This window comes from Agelaius phoeniceus, chromosome 2, assembly GCF_051311805.1.
Source record: "Agelaius phoeniceus isolate bAgePho1 chromosome 2, bAgePho1.hap1, whole genome shotgun sequence".
NCBI lineage: Eukaryota > Metazoa > Chordata > Aves > Passeriformes > Icteridae > Agelaius > Agelaius phoeniceus.
Genome location: NC_135266.1, coordinates 82333650 through 82354650, shown reverse-complemented (window position 1 = coordinate 82354650; position 21001 = coordinate 82333650). Strand labels below are relative to the sequence as shown.

The following is a 21001-nucleotide window of genomic DNA, read 5'->3' as shown; positions in this document are numbered from 1 at the left end:
TGCCCTGAAGATCATACATTGTCACATTTCAAAGAATTATCTTGATCAGCTAGTATTTTTTTTTATTACATCATAAATACCATCGGTTTTATTGTAATAAAACTTTTGATGTTTTATCTGGAGAGTCTATTCATCATCCTTACCAGATTATGCAACTAGATGATAGGATCATAAGATCCACCCAAGTTTAATGTTCTTTCACTGAAGTCCAAAATTATATTGCTGTAAATATGCTATTAATGAGGTCTCAGGTTTTAACAACGCTCCACCTAGTATATCCACTTTAATAATGGCAGAAGCAGGCACATGTTATGCTACATATATAATTTTGTTTTTCTCCTTCTTCACATTCAGCTCTTTTCTCATTTACCTCTCATCTTGCCCACAGCATCTATGTTCCACTCCAGCCCTTGTGTCCCTATTCCCTTCTTTCCAGTGCAGAGAACAAAGTTCCTCTGCTGTAAGATTAACACACCATATGCTACCATCTGCTCCAAGGAGTGTCCACAGAAAGTTGAAAAAGTACATATTTTCACTCTGTGAAGAACCAGACTTTGATATAAGCATGACTATTCCCACACTGAATATGAAAACATCACATCTCAATAAGGAGAGGTGTAAAAGTTGTTCATTGCAAAAACTAGATGAGTCATCAAAAGTATTCAGAATATAAAATCTTATGCTATTGTTAGTAGCATTATTTTTGACCATGATGTTATTCATACATATTTGTGAAGGGTAGGTTGCACACCTAACTATGCCAAAGGCATCAGCTGGTACAGAATACCCTCACTACATAATGTCATGTAGAGTGACTTATACACTGTTTTGAACACTGAAGTTTTAGATTAAACTGTTGCTGTATTCATGCATCCCTATACAAAAAAAGGTTCAGCTATTTACCAGCTCTCACTATCATGATGAAAACATGGTTGCAACAATCCACATGCAAATTCTTACTTTTTTTTTTAATACTGCAGAGTAAGTTCTCTGGATATCTGTAGGAGGAAAGACATCTTGACATTATACTATTGGACAAGCATCTCCTCAGAAGGGGCTCTGAATAGTATAAAGCCTGCCAGAGAAATATACTCAGTGTGTGGGAAGGGCAATCTGCTCTCTATTGGTTATAATAAAGCCAGCAGCATCTGCCACTGTTCAGCAACGTCACCACCGCTACTCAATGCCTTAACATTTTTCATTCTCAATTTGTATTCTGAGCCTGCCATACAGCATCTGTCTATTTGAACAGAGGCAATGGGGTGAGGTCCTAAAACTCATCACAGAACTTAATTCCATAAAACTCCTTAAATGGTGATGTCATTAGGCAAGGCCTGACGAAACTTGCTCTTAAGGCAGTATCAAATTCTAGTCACTTCTAGCAAGATGAACTCAATTCTATCAGTACAAAGAATAATGAAATCAAGTGCACTTTTCCATAGCATTTCCCTTTAATTACATACTCTTCTGAATGCTGGATAAAAGGCTTAAGCTCTATGTCAAATAAATATAAAGAGGAAAGCAATTTAGCAGACAGTTCTGATTTTCTGGACACCTGATGGCTCATAAATGTTTGAGGGAATTCAAGGAAACTTCCCTTGCTCTGTCCCAAAACCAATGCCCATAGGCAGAGGAAGAAGTAGTGCAATACTCCATGGAGTACTGTAAAAAGGATAAATATATATATAAATATTGAGGAGCTGGAACAACTTGCATTCAAATATTAGTCAGAATTGCATGTTTTTAAGTACCTGTGCCACTCTGGCTCAGACATTAAGTAGGAACACATTCTGACTCAACTACAGTTTCAAATGATGATTTAGCTCTCATCTGCACTAAGACCAGATGCTTTCCCACAACCCATTGATTCAAAAACAGTCATAATTACTATTCTACATATTAGTAGATAAAGAAAAATAAATAAATGTCAACTAAATTAAATTAAGTTTGGAGAGTTCAGATCAAGCACTTTTACCAATGAGTGGCCCTAGAGCACACACCATCCCATGTGTTTCAGCCATTGACAACATGAAGCTACTTCAGCTGCTACTTCAGACCCAGAGAGAATATAAAGTTATTATTAAGTAGAGTAAAAGTCTATACTGTTGAGAGCTGGCTGGCAAAAATCCAACAACATCAAACTATCATCATCTATCAATTAGACCACATCAGAGTATTTCAAAGGCATTTTTATGTGCTAAAAAGCGACCTCTTACCTTCAGTGTGTACAGCAGAAACGTAGGTCCAGTTATAGCGTTTGACAATGTCCACCATGGCCTTTGCTTGCTGTGCGTCAGAGGGCACCACTCTCATAAAATACTTGAACAGAGTTTTGTCGCTTAGGTCCATGCTTGTGGCAGAATAAGCAATCTGAGGTATATTGAAAAGCTGCAGCAAGTTCTGGACCTGGATAGCAACAGAGCTGGAGCCAGGCCCAATGACACCAACAATGGGTTTCTTGGAGCGGAAAGACGATGATGATCCATCCACACATCGCACCATCCCTTCCTCTTCTTCCGAAGAAATGAGAGAGTCCCTTATAAACTCAATGCTCTGCTCCAGAGCCACAGCAGAATGCCAGCAGGAGTCCCTTATTTCGCATCCTAGTGTTATATTTGGCAACAGTGTGGGGTCCAAATTAATTCTGTCAAGGGTATGTAGCATTGCCTCCACTCTCTGAATACCATACTGCTCTCTTACCTCTCCACATTTCCTCTCATGAACTTTGTCAACAGTTGGTTGGTGATGGACAGAGAATAGAGCTCCAATGATAATATCACCAGGCATGTGTGCAACCACTCTTCTCTCATTTGCCTGTGCTGAAACCAAAAGCCCAAAGTTCCCGCAGACATCTTCCTTCAACAGCAGGATTGCAAGGAACAGCAAAAGGACCATTTTAGGAAATTTTAGGCTGGTAGAGACAACATGATGGAAAAAAGTTGGAGAGCTGGTGAAAAGCAGTTATCAAATCTTCTGGAGAGAAGGAGCACTATACTGATTGTTAACCAGGAGTTGGCATCTGTTCTCTAAGGAGTCACCATCATCTCCAAGTGGACAGCTATGCAGAGCTGCACATAAGGTCATAATCCTCATACCCTTCAAAAATTAATAAACAAAGAAATATCTTTAAAATTATTTATAAAGTCAGCAAAATATATCATATATATTATGATACAAAATCTTACAATCTTTTCTAAAATTGCACCTATTCCTACAGTGATCAATGCCTGTAATACATTGTCTACTGGATATGCTTCCTTTCATCGTTTTCAAGCTGGAAAACTTTATCTCACTTGAGTGTTTTACAATCTTAGGCTTGTACTTCTGCCAGTTTAAATCAACTTCTTTCTTTTTGACAATCACATTTAAAAATTCTTTGGGGAAATGTTTTCAAATGCACAAAAGACTGGCAACTATTTAGTTCTACAGAAGAAAGGTGTGTTGCCATTTCTAATACATGTCTTCGAAAACAACTCCCTTTAATTTCAGACACTTTCTATATCTCTAATATACATATGTCACACTAATGTACCCTGGACTGCACCCTATTACCCATTTCAGCACTAGGAAACTGCTGTTGACACACAAAGCTGTTATTCTAAGGAATGCAGAATGTATAAATCTGTTTTTATTTTGCAAAATACAACGTGAAATAAGTTGGCTTTTAAGCAAGATTAAGAAAACTGTTTTTATTATTAATATTTATATTTGTTTTAAGCAAAGAAACAATAATTCTAAACCAGCAAAGCAATGAAATTATTTTTGCCTTTTTACATCCTTACTTCAAAAATCATCAAAAAGCAATTTGAAAAATTCTTATTTTGTACACAACCCTACAGACTCCACTGGTATCAAGAAGTCAACACAAACACTGTACAGATGCACTAATTCCCAAAAATATTATATCAGCTACATTTACCTATAGACTGAAATACAATCTGCACTCATCTTCACTGTTGCTGAAGGATAAATAAATAAATAAATCAGCAAACACTTCACATCTTGGGCTGTGGTTAACCTGTGGAACCAGAAAATATATTTGAAAATGCTCTGCACCTGGCAGTGGATTTACAGCAGAAGGTTTCCAGTTTTAAATATAGGGCTTAAACAGTTGTTTGCCAGGTCTTGATTCCTGAGCACATAAATACCATCTCACCTGCCAGTGAATACATTGGTAGTACAGAAAGTTAAGTGCACTTTTATATCTAAGATGCTGAGCTATATAGGGAACCAATATGCCCAATTTCATTTTTAACAAAACAACTGCAAAATTCTGGGGAAGACCCCAGTCTCAGTTTTATTGACATAAATCTTTTGATGCAATAAAAGAAATTTAAAATTTCATACATTTCAGACACCCCCAATCACTTCTAATCCATTAACAATGACTCTAACAGTGCCTACATATTGTAAAGTGAAAGAAACTATCACCATTGAAAATCTACCTCTGTTTCTTCGAGTTGAAATCTCACAGGATTTTAATCTTGAATTTAATCCTCACAGCTAGCTCATTCAATATAGTGGCACAGTGAAACTCTTCCTGATTCTGAAGATGAGACACACAAATATATCCTTCTGCTTGATGTTAGGCTTTCTCTATTATTTTACCAAGACATATAAATTATAAATTATTTTCACAGAGGAGTGAGTGATTTTGAGTGAATATTCCCAAATAAAACACAAATCCTTAGAAAGAGGAAACAATTAATATAATATTTAAATCTTAATTGCAATATTAAAAATTTCAGGTAATATTAATTTTAGTAATATAAAGTGCCAATAATAAAATAAGTTTCAGACAACTGTAAACACTTCAAGAAGGTTTGGTTTTTTTTATTTTCTGAAGAGTTGGCTTATCAATGCTGCAACCCTTTGCCACTAAGGAATAACAGCAATTCAGTTCAGGTTAATTAGTCCCTAATTACAGACTATCATTATTGCTTACGTCTTGCAATTATTTATTCCATCACTCTGAAATTGGTACCATATAATTTGAAACAGTCAAAAGGATGAACTACAGGGGATATCCCTGTACAAGATCAGAGCTCTTAAATTCATATACCTTTAATTAATTGAATGTGTTATGACTTTAAAAATTTTTTAATTATTTATAATCTTACTAACATTTGAACAGATATAGTACTCTGTTACTTAACACCATGGATACTTATTTTTCTGAACTTCTCAAATTAAGGCTACGTATCCAGAACACAAGTGTATATATAGACAAGTGCCAGCTCTGCTGCAGACTGTAACTGGATATACAATTAGATGCCTTTTTATAACCCATCTGCCTTTGAATCTGCAGATGTGCAAGCAGAGAGAGTTCAGGGGCTTGGGGTGAGCTTGTGGTACAAAAAAAATCCAATCCACTATTTTAATTCTGCTACTCATATTCACCAAATTTTTTGGTCTTGTGTTTATGGATTAAAAATTTCCATACAGGATATATGAGAAAGAGAGGGAAGGAAGGCCATTTTTATCTTCTTCCCTCCAAAGAACAGCTGTTTGCTCTTCTCTGCTTATAGTTGTGTCTATCGGTACAAAATTACAGGGTAAAGAGTGAGACAAAGTTGAACGGCTCCTTCATATTTCTGGTTCCACAATGTTAGAATATGTCATAGCTGGGGGACTCCTATTTCTGAAAACAATAAAACCTTTCCCTTCCATGGCATCCAAGGGGAAAGAAGGGGCCAGATGCAGGCTGCGGCTGCTCCACAATTAATGAATTATTGTCTTCACTAGATTAAAGCTAAGGTCAATTTACTTGGGACTTAAAACTTTCTTAATTACACTGAGAACACTTCTTCTGTTTTATTGTATCGGGCTTAGGATTCACATCCAAAGCACCTGAAGTCAATATTTTCACAATGTAATGGAACAACTTGGAATTTATATTGACAAATATTTCAATGTATTTGTGTTGCATAATAGAGTTCTTGTTCTCTGGTCTTGCACTCATAAACTTGAGAACAGAATGGTTGAGGTGGAAAGCCAGTTCAGGAAGTTACGTGGTCCATTCCCTCTGCTTACTGTAAGTTCAACTAAAACACATTTCTTAGCTTCATGTCCTTTCAGGTTCTTAATATCTCTGAGGGTGGAGAGACAGAAACATTTTTGGACAACCTGTTTGACCACAGTAACAGTAAAAAAAGATTTTTTTTATACATATTTAAACAGAATTTCCAGTGTTTCAATTTGTGTTTATTGCCTGTCATCCTTCTGATGGGCATAGCTGGCCATGCATAAGAAGATATCCTGAGAATAATCAGGTAACAAATCCTATTTCAGGCAAAATGGTTGAGCAGAGAGCTGGTAGACTAAGCACACTAATAATATTTCCTGGAGAAAGTCTTCCTGAAGAGAAGATGGCCAAGGGAACTATTCAAATATACAATTTCACTGTGCTTCTCTCCCAAAAGAATCACATACAAGTCCCTTCATGTTTTGATTACAATTCTCTCTTACTACAGACAGCTTATTATTACAACCAGGATGAGTACTAGAACAAAATTAAGTAAAATTTCATAAGCTTAAATATAACTCTTTAATTTGTTAGACATAATCCTAAAGGGAATTTGACATGCCATAGCCCTCAGATTGAGAACAGACTTATCAGCAGTTTCAAAGACAGTGAACTCCTAAGTGCATGCACAAAGTAATGGGAATTGCTTCCCATTTAATAATTTATCTGTTTTGTTTTCATTGATGGACAACATTCACAGCACTTATGATCACATTTATTTTTCACACTGTTCAATTTCTTCATCATCAATGTACTTATCCCAAACTGACAGAACCATAAGCGAAATGGAATCAGGTACTTAATTACTGGTGTGTCAATGTTTCTTGCTTATTTCTGTTATGGATTTAACTATAAACTTATCCTGAAGTCACATGCTTTAACAACAGAGGACACTTTGGTCTCAGTCTTTTGCTCCACTAACCTGAAGCTTGGAGCAATTGCAGAGGAAGTAGGACAGAAAAATAACACTCCCTATCGGTCCTTCGTTCAGTCTCGTCTCAGATGAAAGTTTACATACTTCCCAGATGACTGAAAACACAGATCTGATGAAGCACTCAACATGTTCCTGTGACCTCTGTTCTCCCTGGCAATCCAAACTTCATGCCAGACTCTGTCAGAAGAAATTCTCAGCTGTTCCCTTAGGGCAGAGTTCCAGCTACATCATGTTGAGGTTTAACCGAGTAGAAAATGAGCATCTGTAATATTCCATGAAACATCTCACAAATCTTTTGTTATTAAAAATATATAAATCTTTCAGAATTATACCAATCTCAAATGCATGTCCATCAGTACTTGCAGTCTGTAGAGACCAAAAGAAGCAAAAAGCACTCTAATATCTAAGGGCATTATTAAACAACTTGATCAAAAATCAAACTATGAGCAGCGGCTCACAAAGAGCTGATTTTCCACTATATTTGTGGCTGAGACTTTATACAAGGGATGCATCTGACTGTTGTTAAGGGCTTCTGCTCCCGCAGGTGCAAGTGTGTTCAAAGCTGCAGGGTGACCCCCTTTCCACCGGGGCTTACATTATTATAGCAGCGCCCACTAGCGAGCCCGCAGCGAGGCACCTGTGCTCTGCAATCTGAGCCGCTTGGCACCACGGCCTCTCACAGGCAAAGCATCCACTCGGCAGAGGGAAATTGTTTTATTTATTCTCATCTGTGTCATGGTGGGGGGGGGGGGGGGGGGGAAATTTAAAAGAGATAAGTAACAACGCTTCCCTTTGGGTTTCTTGCTTGTTACATTTTCGTAAGTTTACAGCAGGCTTGTTCACAGTTTCTGAATCTTCAGGCAGATTTAAATAATAAAAATAAAACATCAGATTACTTAATCAAAGAACAGTGCTGTAATAGAACTCATGGCCCAGGCCAGGAAAGCACTTAGGAATATGTTCTGTGCTTCTCAGAAGAATACTATTGGTCAAATAGCTGTAAAGACTTATCTAAAGTTTAAGGTTCTCCTTAAAGGATTTTTAGGATCAGAAAAATCACAAAAACTAATGTCCTTAAAATCCATTCACTTGTAGTGACAAAATTTACTTATATATTATGTTTGTATAACTTTAAGCCATTTTACCTGCTGATTAAATACTTTCCAGGCATTCATTTACAATACCTACCACAATTAATTTAAATCCATCACAAATTAGATAATACATGTTGATATAGATCAAATCAGTATATCCCAAGGAATTAACCTATGTTTTGTGATCAGAGAAGACAAAACCATAGCAAGCAGCAACTGAATTTCTTTTTCACAGTCAGTCATGTCACTTCTCTCACAGTAAAGATCTTACAGTAGCAAAATATGGAACAGCCTTAGAAACAGTTACATAAAGAGAGCAATCTCTCAGCTCATCTTGATTTGTACCAATGTTAGGAGAAAGTACACTGAGGATGCAAAGCTTTGCTGAATTCTGCTATGGCATTTCAAACTCCAAGCATTGCATTCAAACTATTCTGGTAATCTCTCTCCCAACATTCTGGGGAGGCTCATTTTGCAGAAGGGGGTCCCCCCTACCCATTCCTCAGAGGTAATGCACTTTGGTCACACAAAACCTGACACACTCAAATGGTATTTATTTGAAAATATTAAAATATGAGCACCCTGTTCTGAGATTCCTACAGTGGTTTCTTTTTTTCTGTGCACAAACAAAACAAAACAAATAAAAAACCCAACACCAAGCCAGCATTTTTCATTATATTATCAGTTCTGCAAATTCCACTGGACATTACATCAAGATCTTTGGAAAAAAAAAACAAAAACAAAAACAAAAAAACAACCAAAAAAACAACCAGAAAACTGACTTTATACAAAAGGAGAGACTACAAAGCAGTTCTCCATAATTCCACTTAGAAATATGAAAAAGCTAAGCAACAAGGGAGAATTTTCACCATTTGGTCAGAACATCCACTGGAAATGATAGACTGAAGTGTTGATCTCATTTCTTCATAGCTAATAAACAGAGAATGCTTTAATTACCAACAAGACCCTTAGGAATCCCTGGAAGTTCTTCCCCATGTTGCGTTTACACACACTTTCAGGTTGCTGAAACAATTTTGGCTTTAATATGTAGGTTCCTCATTTCCCAGGGAAACTTGCAATGGTCTCTGTAATTTTGCCAAATGTACTATGTATTGCTGCTGTTACCAAAACCCACTTATACCATGTGGTGCAGGAACTAATAGACCAGGTGTGTTTTCATCTATAATCCTTGACATTTTAACAATTAATAAAACTGTATGGGATGGAGGAGGTGATCAAGAGAAGGCAATAGCAGTTTCAGAAAACATTTTCCAGCAAGTTGCAACAAGAGTGGTTATGGTGGGATGCCACTATGCCAGCAATGTCATAACTATGCAGGAAGATAAAATGACAGAAAAGCCATATAGGGACCCAAAAAATACTCTGTGAATATTTGAAAGAATGATTAATGATCGTGTTACATAAATATTAAAATGTAGTCAAAGTATTTGAGAATTCACAGAAGATTAGCATGCGATAGAAATGTTTAGGAATATGGTAATCAAAAAAACCGAGTCATAGGGAATTTAAAGAGCCTGTCAGTTAACTCCTCTATACATCTTTCCCTTTCAGGATTTAGAGTGGTGTATTTTTAAGATGATTCTCTGCCACTTTTGAGATGATCCCCTACTTTGTCCTCAAGCCTAGGAGAAAGAAACGTCTTGGCTCTCCCTGCACCCAGTCACCTCCTCCCCATCACCGGGAATTGCTTCTCAAGGAAGAGATGGGATGTGAGTGAGGCTGTGGGGGATGGCGGGGCCCCAGGGCGCGGGACAGGGCTGCCGGCGGGCGGCGGGCAGCGAGGAGCGGACGCTGTCCCTGGTGCTGAGCACCGCCCGCCGCCCGCGTTTGCACCAGGCAGGTCTGGGGAAGAGGGAGACAAAAATAAAACAACCTAGAAATCAACCGGTGGTAAAAAATGCCACGGTGGTCACATTTGGCACGCAGGATCATCTTTTACATTTTTTACTAATAAATGCATAGATCTGGGTCTTAGAGAAAACTACTGAAGGAGAATAACTCCCAACATAGCTACCTGCGCCGGCACAACTAAGCGGCTGTGCACACAGACAGACATGCATGTGTGCATCCACACTGGTGCTTAGGTCTCTGTCTCCATGCTCGGCTAGTGCTATCACTGTCCCCTTCAACCCATAATGAATCATTTTTGCACGTGGGGGGATTAGCTTTGATTATTAAATAAGTAACAGACGGGACTCGCTGAGCAGAGCCAAGCGATTTGTCCCAAGGTCACACAGAAAAGTCTATGGCTGAGCTAAGCCTGGCTGTCTCTGGAAAACAAATACATCCCCATTTCCATTACACCTTCCTAGCAAGACAAATCCCACTGGTGAGCAGAGGGACTATATCACACATCACCAAGCCCAGGTATGACAGTACCCCCAGTCCCTGCAGCCCCACACAAATCATGCTCCTTGGGAGGGATCAGTGCCAGCTGCCCTCCAGCACCCTGACCTCACAATGCCCCTGCAGCCCCTAGAGAGGTACCCCACCAGGTGGCTTGTTGATGCCCCAGGGGTTGTGCTAGTCCTGCATCAACCAGGGCACAGAGCAAAAGCAAGAAGGGAAGGAGGAGGGGGGGAAGAGTCCCTCCTTCATCCACAAGGTTTCTGTCCACAATCCAGGGCACATAAATACCCTCTCCCAACCCACAGCATTACCTTGTCAGTGGCAGCAAGTGCTTCTTCCCACAGTGGTGGCAAAATAGTCCTTTTGGTGGCAATAATTAAGACAGGTAGGGGTAGGCACCTCCTATTTTCAGCCACGGCAGAGATAGCACTTCTCACACAGACCTTCTGGAGCTGAATAATCCTCAAATGCCTCTGCAAAGATCACCAGCAGGTGAGCCCCACTCGGCTAGCATTGTCACTCCTCCAGCTATGGGCACATCCTATTTTCTTCTGATCACAGGCAAATGCTGAGGACCGAGTACCCTACCCTCGCAAATGCATGCACATACACGCCATGCAACACGCTGCTCTCTCAGCATCGCCCAAATCTCATTTGCAAGAGGCGTGAACAGTGCCTGGATTTAAGGGAGGGGGAAGGCATGAGGAGGAGGAATAAACAAACAAACGATGAAACAACAGATGGGTCTTTGCTCTCTGCCACCACAGCCTTGGTCTTCCTAAATACTTGCTGCAGCCTGACCCACCTGCTTCAACACCTCCGCCCTTCCTCACATTTGCAATCTCTCTGTGTTTATAGTGAGCTAGCCCTGCGTTCTGCCCTGTGAGAAAATCTCTCCAGATGCTCTGAAGGTTGTAAAGTCCCCCTACAAAGCGACGCCTCTCTCCGGCACTAAGCTCTGGCAAGTAAGAAAGCAGTAATCGGTTCAGAACAGCATCATCCAAAGGCAGGGAAAAAAAAAAAAAAAAAAAAAAAAAGCGGTTTAAAACGGAGTCGCGGGGAAGAGTTTACCCCTGCGGTACCGGTGACCTTTTGCGAGCTGCCCCCCCCGAAGTTTGCTGTCTGTCCAGGTCGTGGTGCTGGGGTCCCGGGCACTCCGCTGCCGCACCGGGCTGGGGGGCGAGGGGGCTTTTTGTATGGGCGAGTACCGGGCTTCAGCGCAACTTTTTAGTGCCACCAAGTGGCACAGATCCCTCCAGGAAACCAAGCAGCATGCCAGCCTGCGCTCTGCCTGCTGCGCTCTGGCAAAGGGAGAGAAAGGGATGCAAGAGCAACCACCAGCCCTCTACACAAAAATGCACATGCAGAGACGGGAATATCAAGCAAAAAGGAGGGAAAGGAGGACAGGTTGCCCTCTCCAGCCCTCGCTCCTTCCCTCGCCTGCAGGGTGACAGCACTGGGCACGGCAAGATGAGGAGCGATGCCCCCGCCAAGGGCAAAGCGAGCTGCCAGCCCCTCGGCCGGGATGTGCCCCCTGCTCCTGTCCCCGCGGGCTGCCCCCGCTCCTCCCCAGGCAGGTGTTACCTGCAGCCACCCCTTCCTGCCCGGCTCTCTCCCCTCTGGCAGCCCGGGCTCTCTGGACCCAGAGGCTCTGCAGTTCCCTGCCAGCCCTCTGCTTCCTCAGCCAGCATCCCTGGACCGTATCTGCAGACCTACGGACAGGCTTTTTATTTGCCTACATTCTGCCCACAAGCTCGGTACCCTCGGAGCCCTTCCGCTTCCCCGCCCTCCCACAAATCCCACAGCAACACTCTCGCCTGCTGACTACCTGCTGCCCGCAGAGCGCGTTTACCTTTCCTCGGTTAACCCTTCCCTTCGGAAGCCAGCCGAAGCTTTACCTTCTCCTCCGGTATCCCTGCATTTCCCCAAATCCTCTCCTCTCCCTCTCTCCCCCGTTCCACGGCTCAGCCCCGCACACCCGGCTCCTGCTTCCATTCACACCCAGCCATCCCGCACGGCACCGCACCGCTCCGTTCCTCCACCGGCGTGGGCACGACGGCTCTGAGCGCGGGGAGCGGGGCTGTGGCCAGGCGTGGGTGGGTAGGAAAGGTCCGGGGTAGCCTGAGCCCTGACAAACTCAACACATCCCTGCAGCCCTACTGCAACAACAAGGAACACCAAGGAAACACCACCACACAATGCCAGACAGAGATCATGTCTTTATTTAAAGCTGTTCTTAGCAAATAAAAAAATTAATAAAGTAAAATGAATTAATAAATAAATAATAAAGCAAAATGCCATTTAAGTAAGAGCTGATCAGCATTTAAAAGGCTGCTGACCATTTACCAGGCTGTATTTGCAGGGAAGGATTAGCTCGTGCATCCATTTTCAAGAATTAACAGCCTTTCTCTGCCACTGTTCCACAGCTTGACACTCCCTGCTGGTTCTCCCCTCTTTGAGTTGCTGCTTAAAATATTATCTCTTTTTATTTTTTTAAAGCAGCTGCTGAATGACCCAAATCCCAGCCACTACATGATGTGGCTCCCCCAGTGTGACTGCATTGCCATGTCCAACCTGCACTATGTCCTCCTCACACCCCTGCCCCTCCGAGTTAACTTTGATAAAGTTGCTAGAGCATAGAGGAAAAGTCTTACTATGACTCCATATGTGCCCCTAATTCCCTGTGATCCCTTTATTGTTGTGTCTCTCCCACTAGATTACCAGCTTGACTGCTTCTTTCATCTCAGATTGTGAAGGATAGATATCCCACATGCCCTTACCAGGTGTGGAATATGGCTTCTCCTTCACATCATCCTTTAGTCCCAGCCACGGCCTGGCTGGGAGCCCATCACCTGGCACCTGCTTCACACCCTTACCCAGCTCTCCTGGCTCCTTCAGTCACAGAAGCCCTGGAAAAGGCCAGGTCTTAAGCAGAGGGCACTGTGAATGTGTGTGACTCTTTTTTTTTCCTCTATACAGTTCCAAGAGCTTCTGTGCAGGTGCATAAAGGAATCAAGGAGGGTTATTACATGACAGGGTACACCCCAGTAGTTGCCATTTCTGTCACTGCCCTGCTGGGCTGACAGGTAAGGAGCATCTTTCCTCTTCTTCCTTAGACCCATACTTCTCTCAGACACTCATCTTTCTGATTGTCCACACTTCTCTCAGACTCTCTTCTTTCTCATTAACCATGTGCTGTGAAATGGCTAGAAGGTCAGGAGCCTGGAGACAGAGAAGAAGAAGGGACATGTATCTGTAGAAAAGCACAAACAGACAGAAGTAGGGGAGGCTTGTGTCTGTAGAAAGTAATGGTGAGACCAAAAGCAAAGTGGCATTGCTGTGCACAGGGGTCTGGAAGGAATCAATGTCGGATGAATTGAGGCAGAGGGGAGGTGCCTTTGCTTTGCTGGGCTGTCACAGCAGTTGTCTGCCTTCCCCTGGGACTGTGTGTGTGATGAGGGAGTTGGACAGCAGGCACATCTCATTGGCAGCAGAGACAGCCAGCTGGCTGGCAGGGAGCAGGGTGACCCCAGCAGGAGATGGAGAGCATCCCCACACAAGCAGGACACACAACTCTGGGTAGAAGCAGCCATAGGGGATGCAAAGCAGCTCCTACACACACATCCCCAAGGACTCCCTGTGAATCACAGCCCAGAGTCAGAGTTCATTGTGCCAGATGTTTGGAGCAGCTGGATCAAAGATTAAAGGAGGCAAGCAGAATGGATGGGGGCAGCCCTAGCATTTGCATTCCTAATGCCTCTCATTGACCCTTTAAACGGGGTCCCAATAAATACAGACATATAAAAGGTCCTTGTCTTTTCCTCTCTTTCTCCCCTTTCTCCCCTCCTCCCTTTCCATCATTCTCAACTATTTGACAGAACCCATAAAATTAGCTGCTGTCTTCTCTACTGATGGTAGATTCAGTTTCTCCTACTACCAAATTTTCCCTCCTATTTTGATGCTATTTTTAAAGTTAACGAAAAGAAAGCTTCTCCTTCCTGTTTGCAACATCACCAACAAAAGATAAATAAACTGTTACCTGAATAAGGAGACATAATGACTACAATTTACAAGCCCAGTATTGGTAATACTCATTACTTCTGTGGCAGTAGCACCTATAAATACTAACACATTGGCAAGGCTGTACATTTGCTGTATCTCTGCACTCTGAGGAACTTGTACATACAGAAAATTGCAGGGGGAAAAAGAGTATGAGTAAGTCTCTGGTATAATCAGTGTCTCTGAAGAGCATCCTAACCACAGTAACATTTTAAGACAGAAAATAAGGAGGCTAAGGGAATAATAATTTGAATTCTCCTCAGTTCCAGAATTAATATACATTGTGGGACACGGGCAGCACAATCAAAGTGTGGACAAGAAGGTTGCTGTTGTATTGACCAAATTAGCCAAGTGTCTGCTTACTTGCAAAGTAATCTCTAAACCAAAGAAAAAAAAAGGAAAAAATGGATATTATATATTTGTATGTATATTACTTATACAATACATATTATTTGTATGTATATTATGTTTATATATGTGTACATATACATATATATATATATATATATATATATATATATATATATATATGGCAATGTTTGCTCCTTTTTGGATAAAATGGAATAATCCAATATGCTTATAGTTCATGATATACTTAAAATCAAGAAAATTACTCTTGCCTCCCTAGCAAGTACACTAATGGTAAGTCTGTTATGTAGGAAACAAAAAAAGGTGCCAAATATGATATGAAACACATATTAAAAGAAAATCTAGCCTGCTAGGGTATAATAATACTTTTAGAATCCTTATCCTTAGTTGGTGTTGTTCTTCCAGACTTGAGGAATACAAGGGCCTGATTTTATATGCTTCTTTTGTAGAGATTTATGTATAAACTTCAAATTCACCTAAGAGTTCTCCTAGTTTCAGCTACCATAGGGTTCAGTTCTTCTCAGTGACAGTTGCATTGCTGTGTTTTGGATTCAGAATGAGATATTTTGAGGTTTTGCTAAGTCATGTTTATCCTAAGTCAAGGATATTTTTTTCTTGTCTCTTGCTCTGCCACTGCATAAAAGAATCTGGGACAGAACATAGTTGGGACAGGTGACATGAACTGACCAAAGGGATATTCCAAACCATAGAACTGTCATGCCTACTAGGTAAACTGGAGGAGTTACCCAGAATTGGAACAAATCTGGGGTCAGGAAAAGGGGTCTGACTTTGGTCAGCAGATGGTGAGCAATTGAATTGTGAATCATTTGAGTTTTCCCAAATTGTTATCATTATTATCATAATTTACAACAAGTGCCATATTTTACTTGACTTTTGATTATTAAATTGTTCATGTCTCCACCTACAAGTATTATTTTGAGTCTCCTCCCCATTCCACCAGATTGGGTGTAGGGAAGAGGGGGGTTGAGAGACCAGTTGTGTGGTGTTTAATTTCCAGCTGGGCTTAAACCACTACAGAGTGAATAAAGGAAGATTTTCTTTATAAGGGTGCAGTTCATGTGATCTACCTTAAACATTTTGTTTAGGATGACAAAGAGGGAGACATTAAGATGCACCCACTTCTCTTCAGAGATTCCAAAGTGAATCTATTCCTCAGAGGTATATCCATAGCTTGAAAGCACCACTGTGCTTTCAAGGAATCTGACTATTTTTTCACTCTTGGTTGTGCATAGGTATAAAAGAGACAGTGAAATACCAAATACTTTAAAGACTGTTCTAGTTCTTTGCAAGGAAGCAACCCAGGTCTTTAAGGCTGGGAAAAATCAGAAACTCCAAACTGAACCTAGGTCTGAAACTCCTTCACTGTTATTCAGGCTCCAAGTAAGGATTCTTACCTTAGATTGAGATTTAGAATCTAAAATAAGAAATGCCCATAAGATTGTGTTAGGCCTAACTCTTATGCTCATCATTGGAAAACAGGACATGAGAGAGGAAGAAAGAATACAGAGCTCTGAGAAGGATGCTTGCAAGAAGAGTTAAAGGGGAACAAGAATTTTTCTGTGGAGATTCAAGTGTGTAACAGAGTGCATCAGGTGTTGCTAAGAGATTATAGCACACAGATGTCCTCAGATTTACCCACAAGAAATTATTTTAAGAGAACAAAACCAGTTTTCCGGGCATCTGAGTAAAAAATGAAAACCAAATTATTGAATTTACCCTAGAAAATTGTTCTATGTGTCCTCCCTGTAGCTCCTTCTTGGCACTTTCTAGGGAATTAATTTCATGTCTAACGTAGCTGTACTTGCCAAAAGGGGTAAGTGGAACTTTTGCAGAATTACAACTCTGGTTCACATTAGTAGGAGTATACAGGGGCAGTAACTTCAACTGCAAAGGTTTGGTTTATATTCATCTTTATTACTAAAGATATTATCCCTATTATTCAAGATAAGTTTCCTGTTGGTTCAAATGTTATAAGCATTTTTAACTTTATAAAATCAATAAAAATGTGTTAGATTTACCTGATTTCTTCTTGTTTCCTTTGTTATTTCCACTTTCTTGAAGTATCTGTGCATTTTATGTCTACCTATTGTATCCTATGCTATTCCAATCACTATTTTCCACCAAAGAATTGTAGCTCAGTCATCAAGAGACTCAAAACTGTGTGTGAGAATCTAAATTAAATGCAATCAGCATACATACATTAAAAGGAGAGCTTAGGGTATAGTCAGGCCTCCCTATTAATATTGAGTGAAATACATGACTCCAAAACAAAAATAAAAAAGTAAAATTCGATAACACTAAGGTTCTCAGGAAACTCCACACCCTACAAAAATGTTTTTGTCTGTGCTGAAAAAAGTGGTTTAGCATTCTCACATCATTCAAAATCTGATGCTGCTGCTCCTATTTCTACTCAGCAAGTTCCAATCTGAGTGGGGGAGTGCTTCTAATGAAGGCTGACAGAATGAAACCTCCAATTATGCTGCAGTATGATACACTATCTTCTCTCTGCAGTGAGAGTAGAATATTGAATGAGTGAAACTCACCCAGTTGGGCATCTTCAGCTGAACAGTGGGGAGGTAATGGCAATGGGGCCATTGTGTTGTGAAGTCCCCAAACCCACACAAAATGGGATCCATGTTGTGTCAGTGTTATTGATTCATGTGAATTCAAGGCAGAGAAGTTCCTGGCTCTGAACTGGATTCTCCCCTGAGAACTCTACTCATTCCAGGATACAGACCATGCACCCATGAGAAAGAATGATATCAGAGGTAAATATTCTTACAAATTAATTTTATTCATAGAATCATAGGTGTGGTGCAGGTGTTGGGAGGGATCTTAAAAATAAAAATCATCTCACTCCATCCTCCTTGCCATGGGCACAGACACCTTCCATGAGATCAGGCTGCACTAAGGCCCATCTGGCCTGGTCTTCAGCACCTCCAGGGATGGAGCATTCTCAGCTTCCCTGGGCAACCTGTGCCTGTGTCTCACCACCCTCACAGACAAGAATTTCTTTCATATATCTAAACCTCCCCTCTATCAGTTTAAAACCATTTCCCCTTGTCCTGTCACTGCATACCCCTCTAAAAACTCCCTCTCCCACTCCTTACTTGTCACTTTAGTTACTGAAAGTTGCTAGGAGGTCTCTCTGGAGCCTTCTCTTCTCCAGGCTGAACAACCTCAATTCTTTCAAACTGTCTTCACAAGAGAGGTGTTTCAACCCTCTGATTCTTTAATGGCCCTCCTCTGGGCACACTCCAACACATCCTTGCTGATCTTGGAGACCTCAGAGCTGGATGCAGAGATGTTAGACAGCTCTGGTCCCAACACCTGTCCTTGAGGAACATCACTTGTCATTGGTCTCCACTTGGATATCGAGCTGCTGACTGCAGCCCTCTGTAGCTATCTGACCAAGTCCTTATCTCCTGAGTGGTATACCTGTAAAATTCATGTCTATCCAGTTTAGAGAGAAAGATGTTCTGCAGGACAGTGTCAAATGCTTTGCACAAGTCCAGGTAGATGACAGCAGTTGCTCTTTCCTCATCCACCAACACCATTAGCCTGTTGTTAGGAAGCCTTCCAAATTTCAGGCATTTGCCCTTAGTGAAGTCATGCTGGCTGTCATCAATTGCCTCCTTACTTTCCGTGTACCTTAGCATGGTTTCCAGGAGGATCTGCTCTATGATTTTACTGGGCACAGAGGTGAGACTGACTGACTGGTGGTCCCCATGGTCTTTATTTTTTCCTTTTTTAAAAATGGTGTTAAGTTTTCCTTTTCCACTCTCTGGATTGCCATATGTTCTCACATATGAATGTGTGCCTGCTTCTCTCTGTCTACAGAAGACCTCATCTGTTCAGTGCTCCTGGATGAAAACAGACACCTACTAGAAAGTAACCTGTCCATGTTCTGCCTTTCAGCCTCTCCCATAAGCTCTTTCATTCTCAGGTGGAATTTCATGCACGCCAGCTCATCACTGACCATTATGGAGAACTGCCCTTTGATTGGAGAGCCACCCTCAGGACTACCCTGCATGAAAATAAACCAAACTGAGTAAAAAGGTGGTGAATTTCACCTGAAAAAAATTCTGTCCTCCAGAAGAAAGGGGCAAAATGTCACCGCAATGCTTCACACTGATCATCTTACTGGTATATTTCAGCTGAAACACTTATATTTCCAGCTATTCTTGGCCAGCTGATTCCTCCTGCTGACACAGTGATATGCATCCCGTTCCCCCTATGAACAAAGGAGGTTGGCAGAAGACTGGGAAATACATAGCACAGAACAACCTTGCCCTAGCAGTAACACAGACTTGGATCAGCACATGCCTGCTTGGCAGTTCACCTGCCACAGAAGGTGACTTGGAGCCAGCTCTGTCTCCTTGCTTGTAGCTATTTCTGTGCAAAATGTCAGCTCAGAAGTAGAACTAGTAACAGTGGCAGGGGACATAGACACAAAATTATTTCAGTCCTTCACCAACCTGCAGGACCAAAAAGAGGGGGGAAAAGGACTAAGGCAAGCAGTAATCTGAGGTGTTGTTTGGTGTATATCTTTAAATTATAAATCCCCAATATTGCTTTCCAAGGTAAACAATTACTGTAGTTACCATAGTAACACCAAGTTGACAAAAAAGTCTTTGTATTTTGAAGATGACTATTTTGTTGAGACACAGCAATGTGGCTGCTGTTCACAAATTGACGTTTCTGTCAAACTAATTAATTCTCTATGGCCCATTGAAGAAGCAGGTGCACCTCAATTTTTTATTGACACTGAGTAAGCTCTTGAATTTGTGAAATGGTTCTGTTTTTGGTTTTGGGGTTTTTTTTCATTCCAGAAAAGGAAGAGGCTGATGAAGAAAATTAGTATATAAATTACTTCGACCTATAATTAAATACCAAATGCATTTCCCTTCTCTTACATATTGCTCTGTTTTTCCCTTAGTTAAATATATCTACACAACAGCCCAAAATTTTTTCTCTGTCAAACTTTCTCCCTTTGACTATCAGTGCACACTAAAAGAAAATACGACTAAGAGAAATGCAGCTTTCTTTTCAAATGGTATATGACTCTGGACATATAAATGTGCTTTATTGAGACAAACCCACAGCTGACTGGTCATATTCTATTTATACTTAGGGCTTCTCCTAATATCTTTTCTGGATTCTTCTTTCAATCAAAAGTTGTGCCTACTGGATCAATATTCTGATTGCTGATGGAGCCAAATCATTTACAGTAATGTCTGAGCATGAGCAGCTTGGATATTCAGAGTGGATACATAACAAAACTTTCCTTATCAGATGCAGGCTGCTGTAATGTGAATTCTGCCTCTGGTTGTCTATACTTCCTTCATGATCAGTGGATAGGAACTGGTGCGTGGCTGATAAAATTAGTGTCATAGTGTCATCCCTAAGAAGTCCTCAAGTGAAAGTACCTCAAGATTGGCTAATTTATGGAAACAAGAGTAACTGAGAAGAAAATACCTGCCTTATGAACTCTTAGATTTAAGCCAGATGAACATGACATGGTTTTCATAAAAAAGGAAAAGAAGTATTTAAAAAATTGTTTAGTTAGGAAATTGTCAAGACTCAGGTATAAACTTCTTTGTGGAGAGTGACTGAAACAACCACCTGTTTTTTCCTCAGCATGGGCCACTAGCTGAATATGAAGTTTAAATGATCACTTCTCCACTTTTCCTGTGTTTAAATATCAGTCTGTGCATTAAAGTAGCTCAGACACATGGTGTGCTAAAGAACACTCTGAGCTTATTCATTCGTCAAACCTACCTTATTGTGCATATTTCTAATGCAGCTACACCTACAGCATTGAGCTGACAGAAATACTTATCACAGTGCAGCCCCACTGAGACTCCCAATATGAACTCTCATCTTAAGAAGCCACGTGAAACATCCCACTGCGGCCCCAAGAAGTTTTGAGACATCATTTCAGGTTTAAATAGGATGGAAAAATAAAATAAATAAATGAAAAAAATTGTTAGAATTATATCTCTGAAGGTCTCATGTATGAGCACTTGGATGATCTCTGAATGCAGAAGTAAAAAAGAATAAAGAATGAGTAAGGCAACAATGAAACCCTCCTTGTGTTTTGGTAGGAAAAAATCAGTGTCTCTTCTT

The 21001-nt window shown here is 40.9% G+C and overlaps 1 protein-coding gene across 6 annotated transcripts in view; it reads right to left on the bottom strand.

The window, feature by feature from the left end:
* Positions 1–12413, bottom strand: part of GRM5 (glutamate metabotropic receptor 5) — a 245793-nt gene extending 233380 nt beyond the window's left edge. The window contains exons 1-3 of one of the 6 annotated variants that reach the window (XM_077174005.1): positions 12276–12413; positions 10735–10896; positions 2217–3096 (exon numbers count right to left, since the gene is read on the bottom strand). In XM_077174005.1, the coding sequence (XP_077030120.1) occupies positions 2217–2895 (679 nt within the window). In that variant the 5' untranslated portion in view covers positions 2896–3096; positions 10735–10896; positions 12276–12413. Of the gene's footprint in view, positions 1–2216; positions 3097–3919; positions 4019–10734; positions 11219–11494; positions 11704–12007; positions 12163–12275 lie in introns of those variants that run through there. The other 5 variants (XM_077174007.1, XM_077174008.1, XM_077174006.1 and 2 more) reach the window with 5 other exon arrangements.
* Between the last annotated feature and the right edge of the window lie 8588 nt (positions 12414–21001).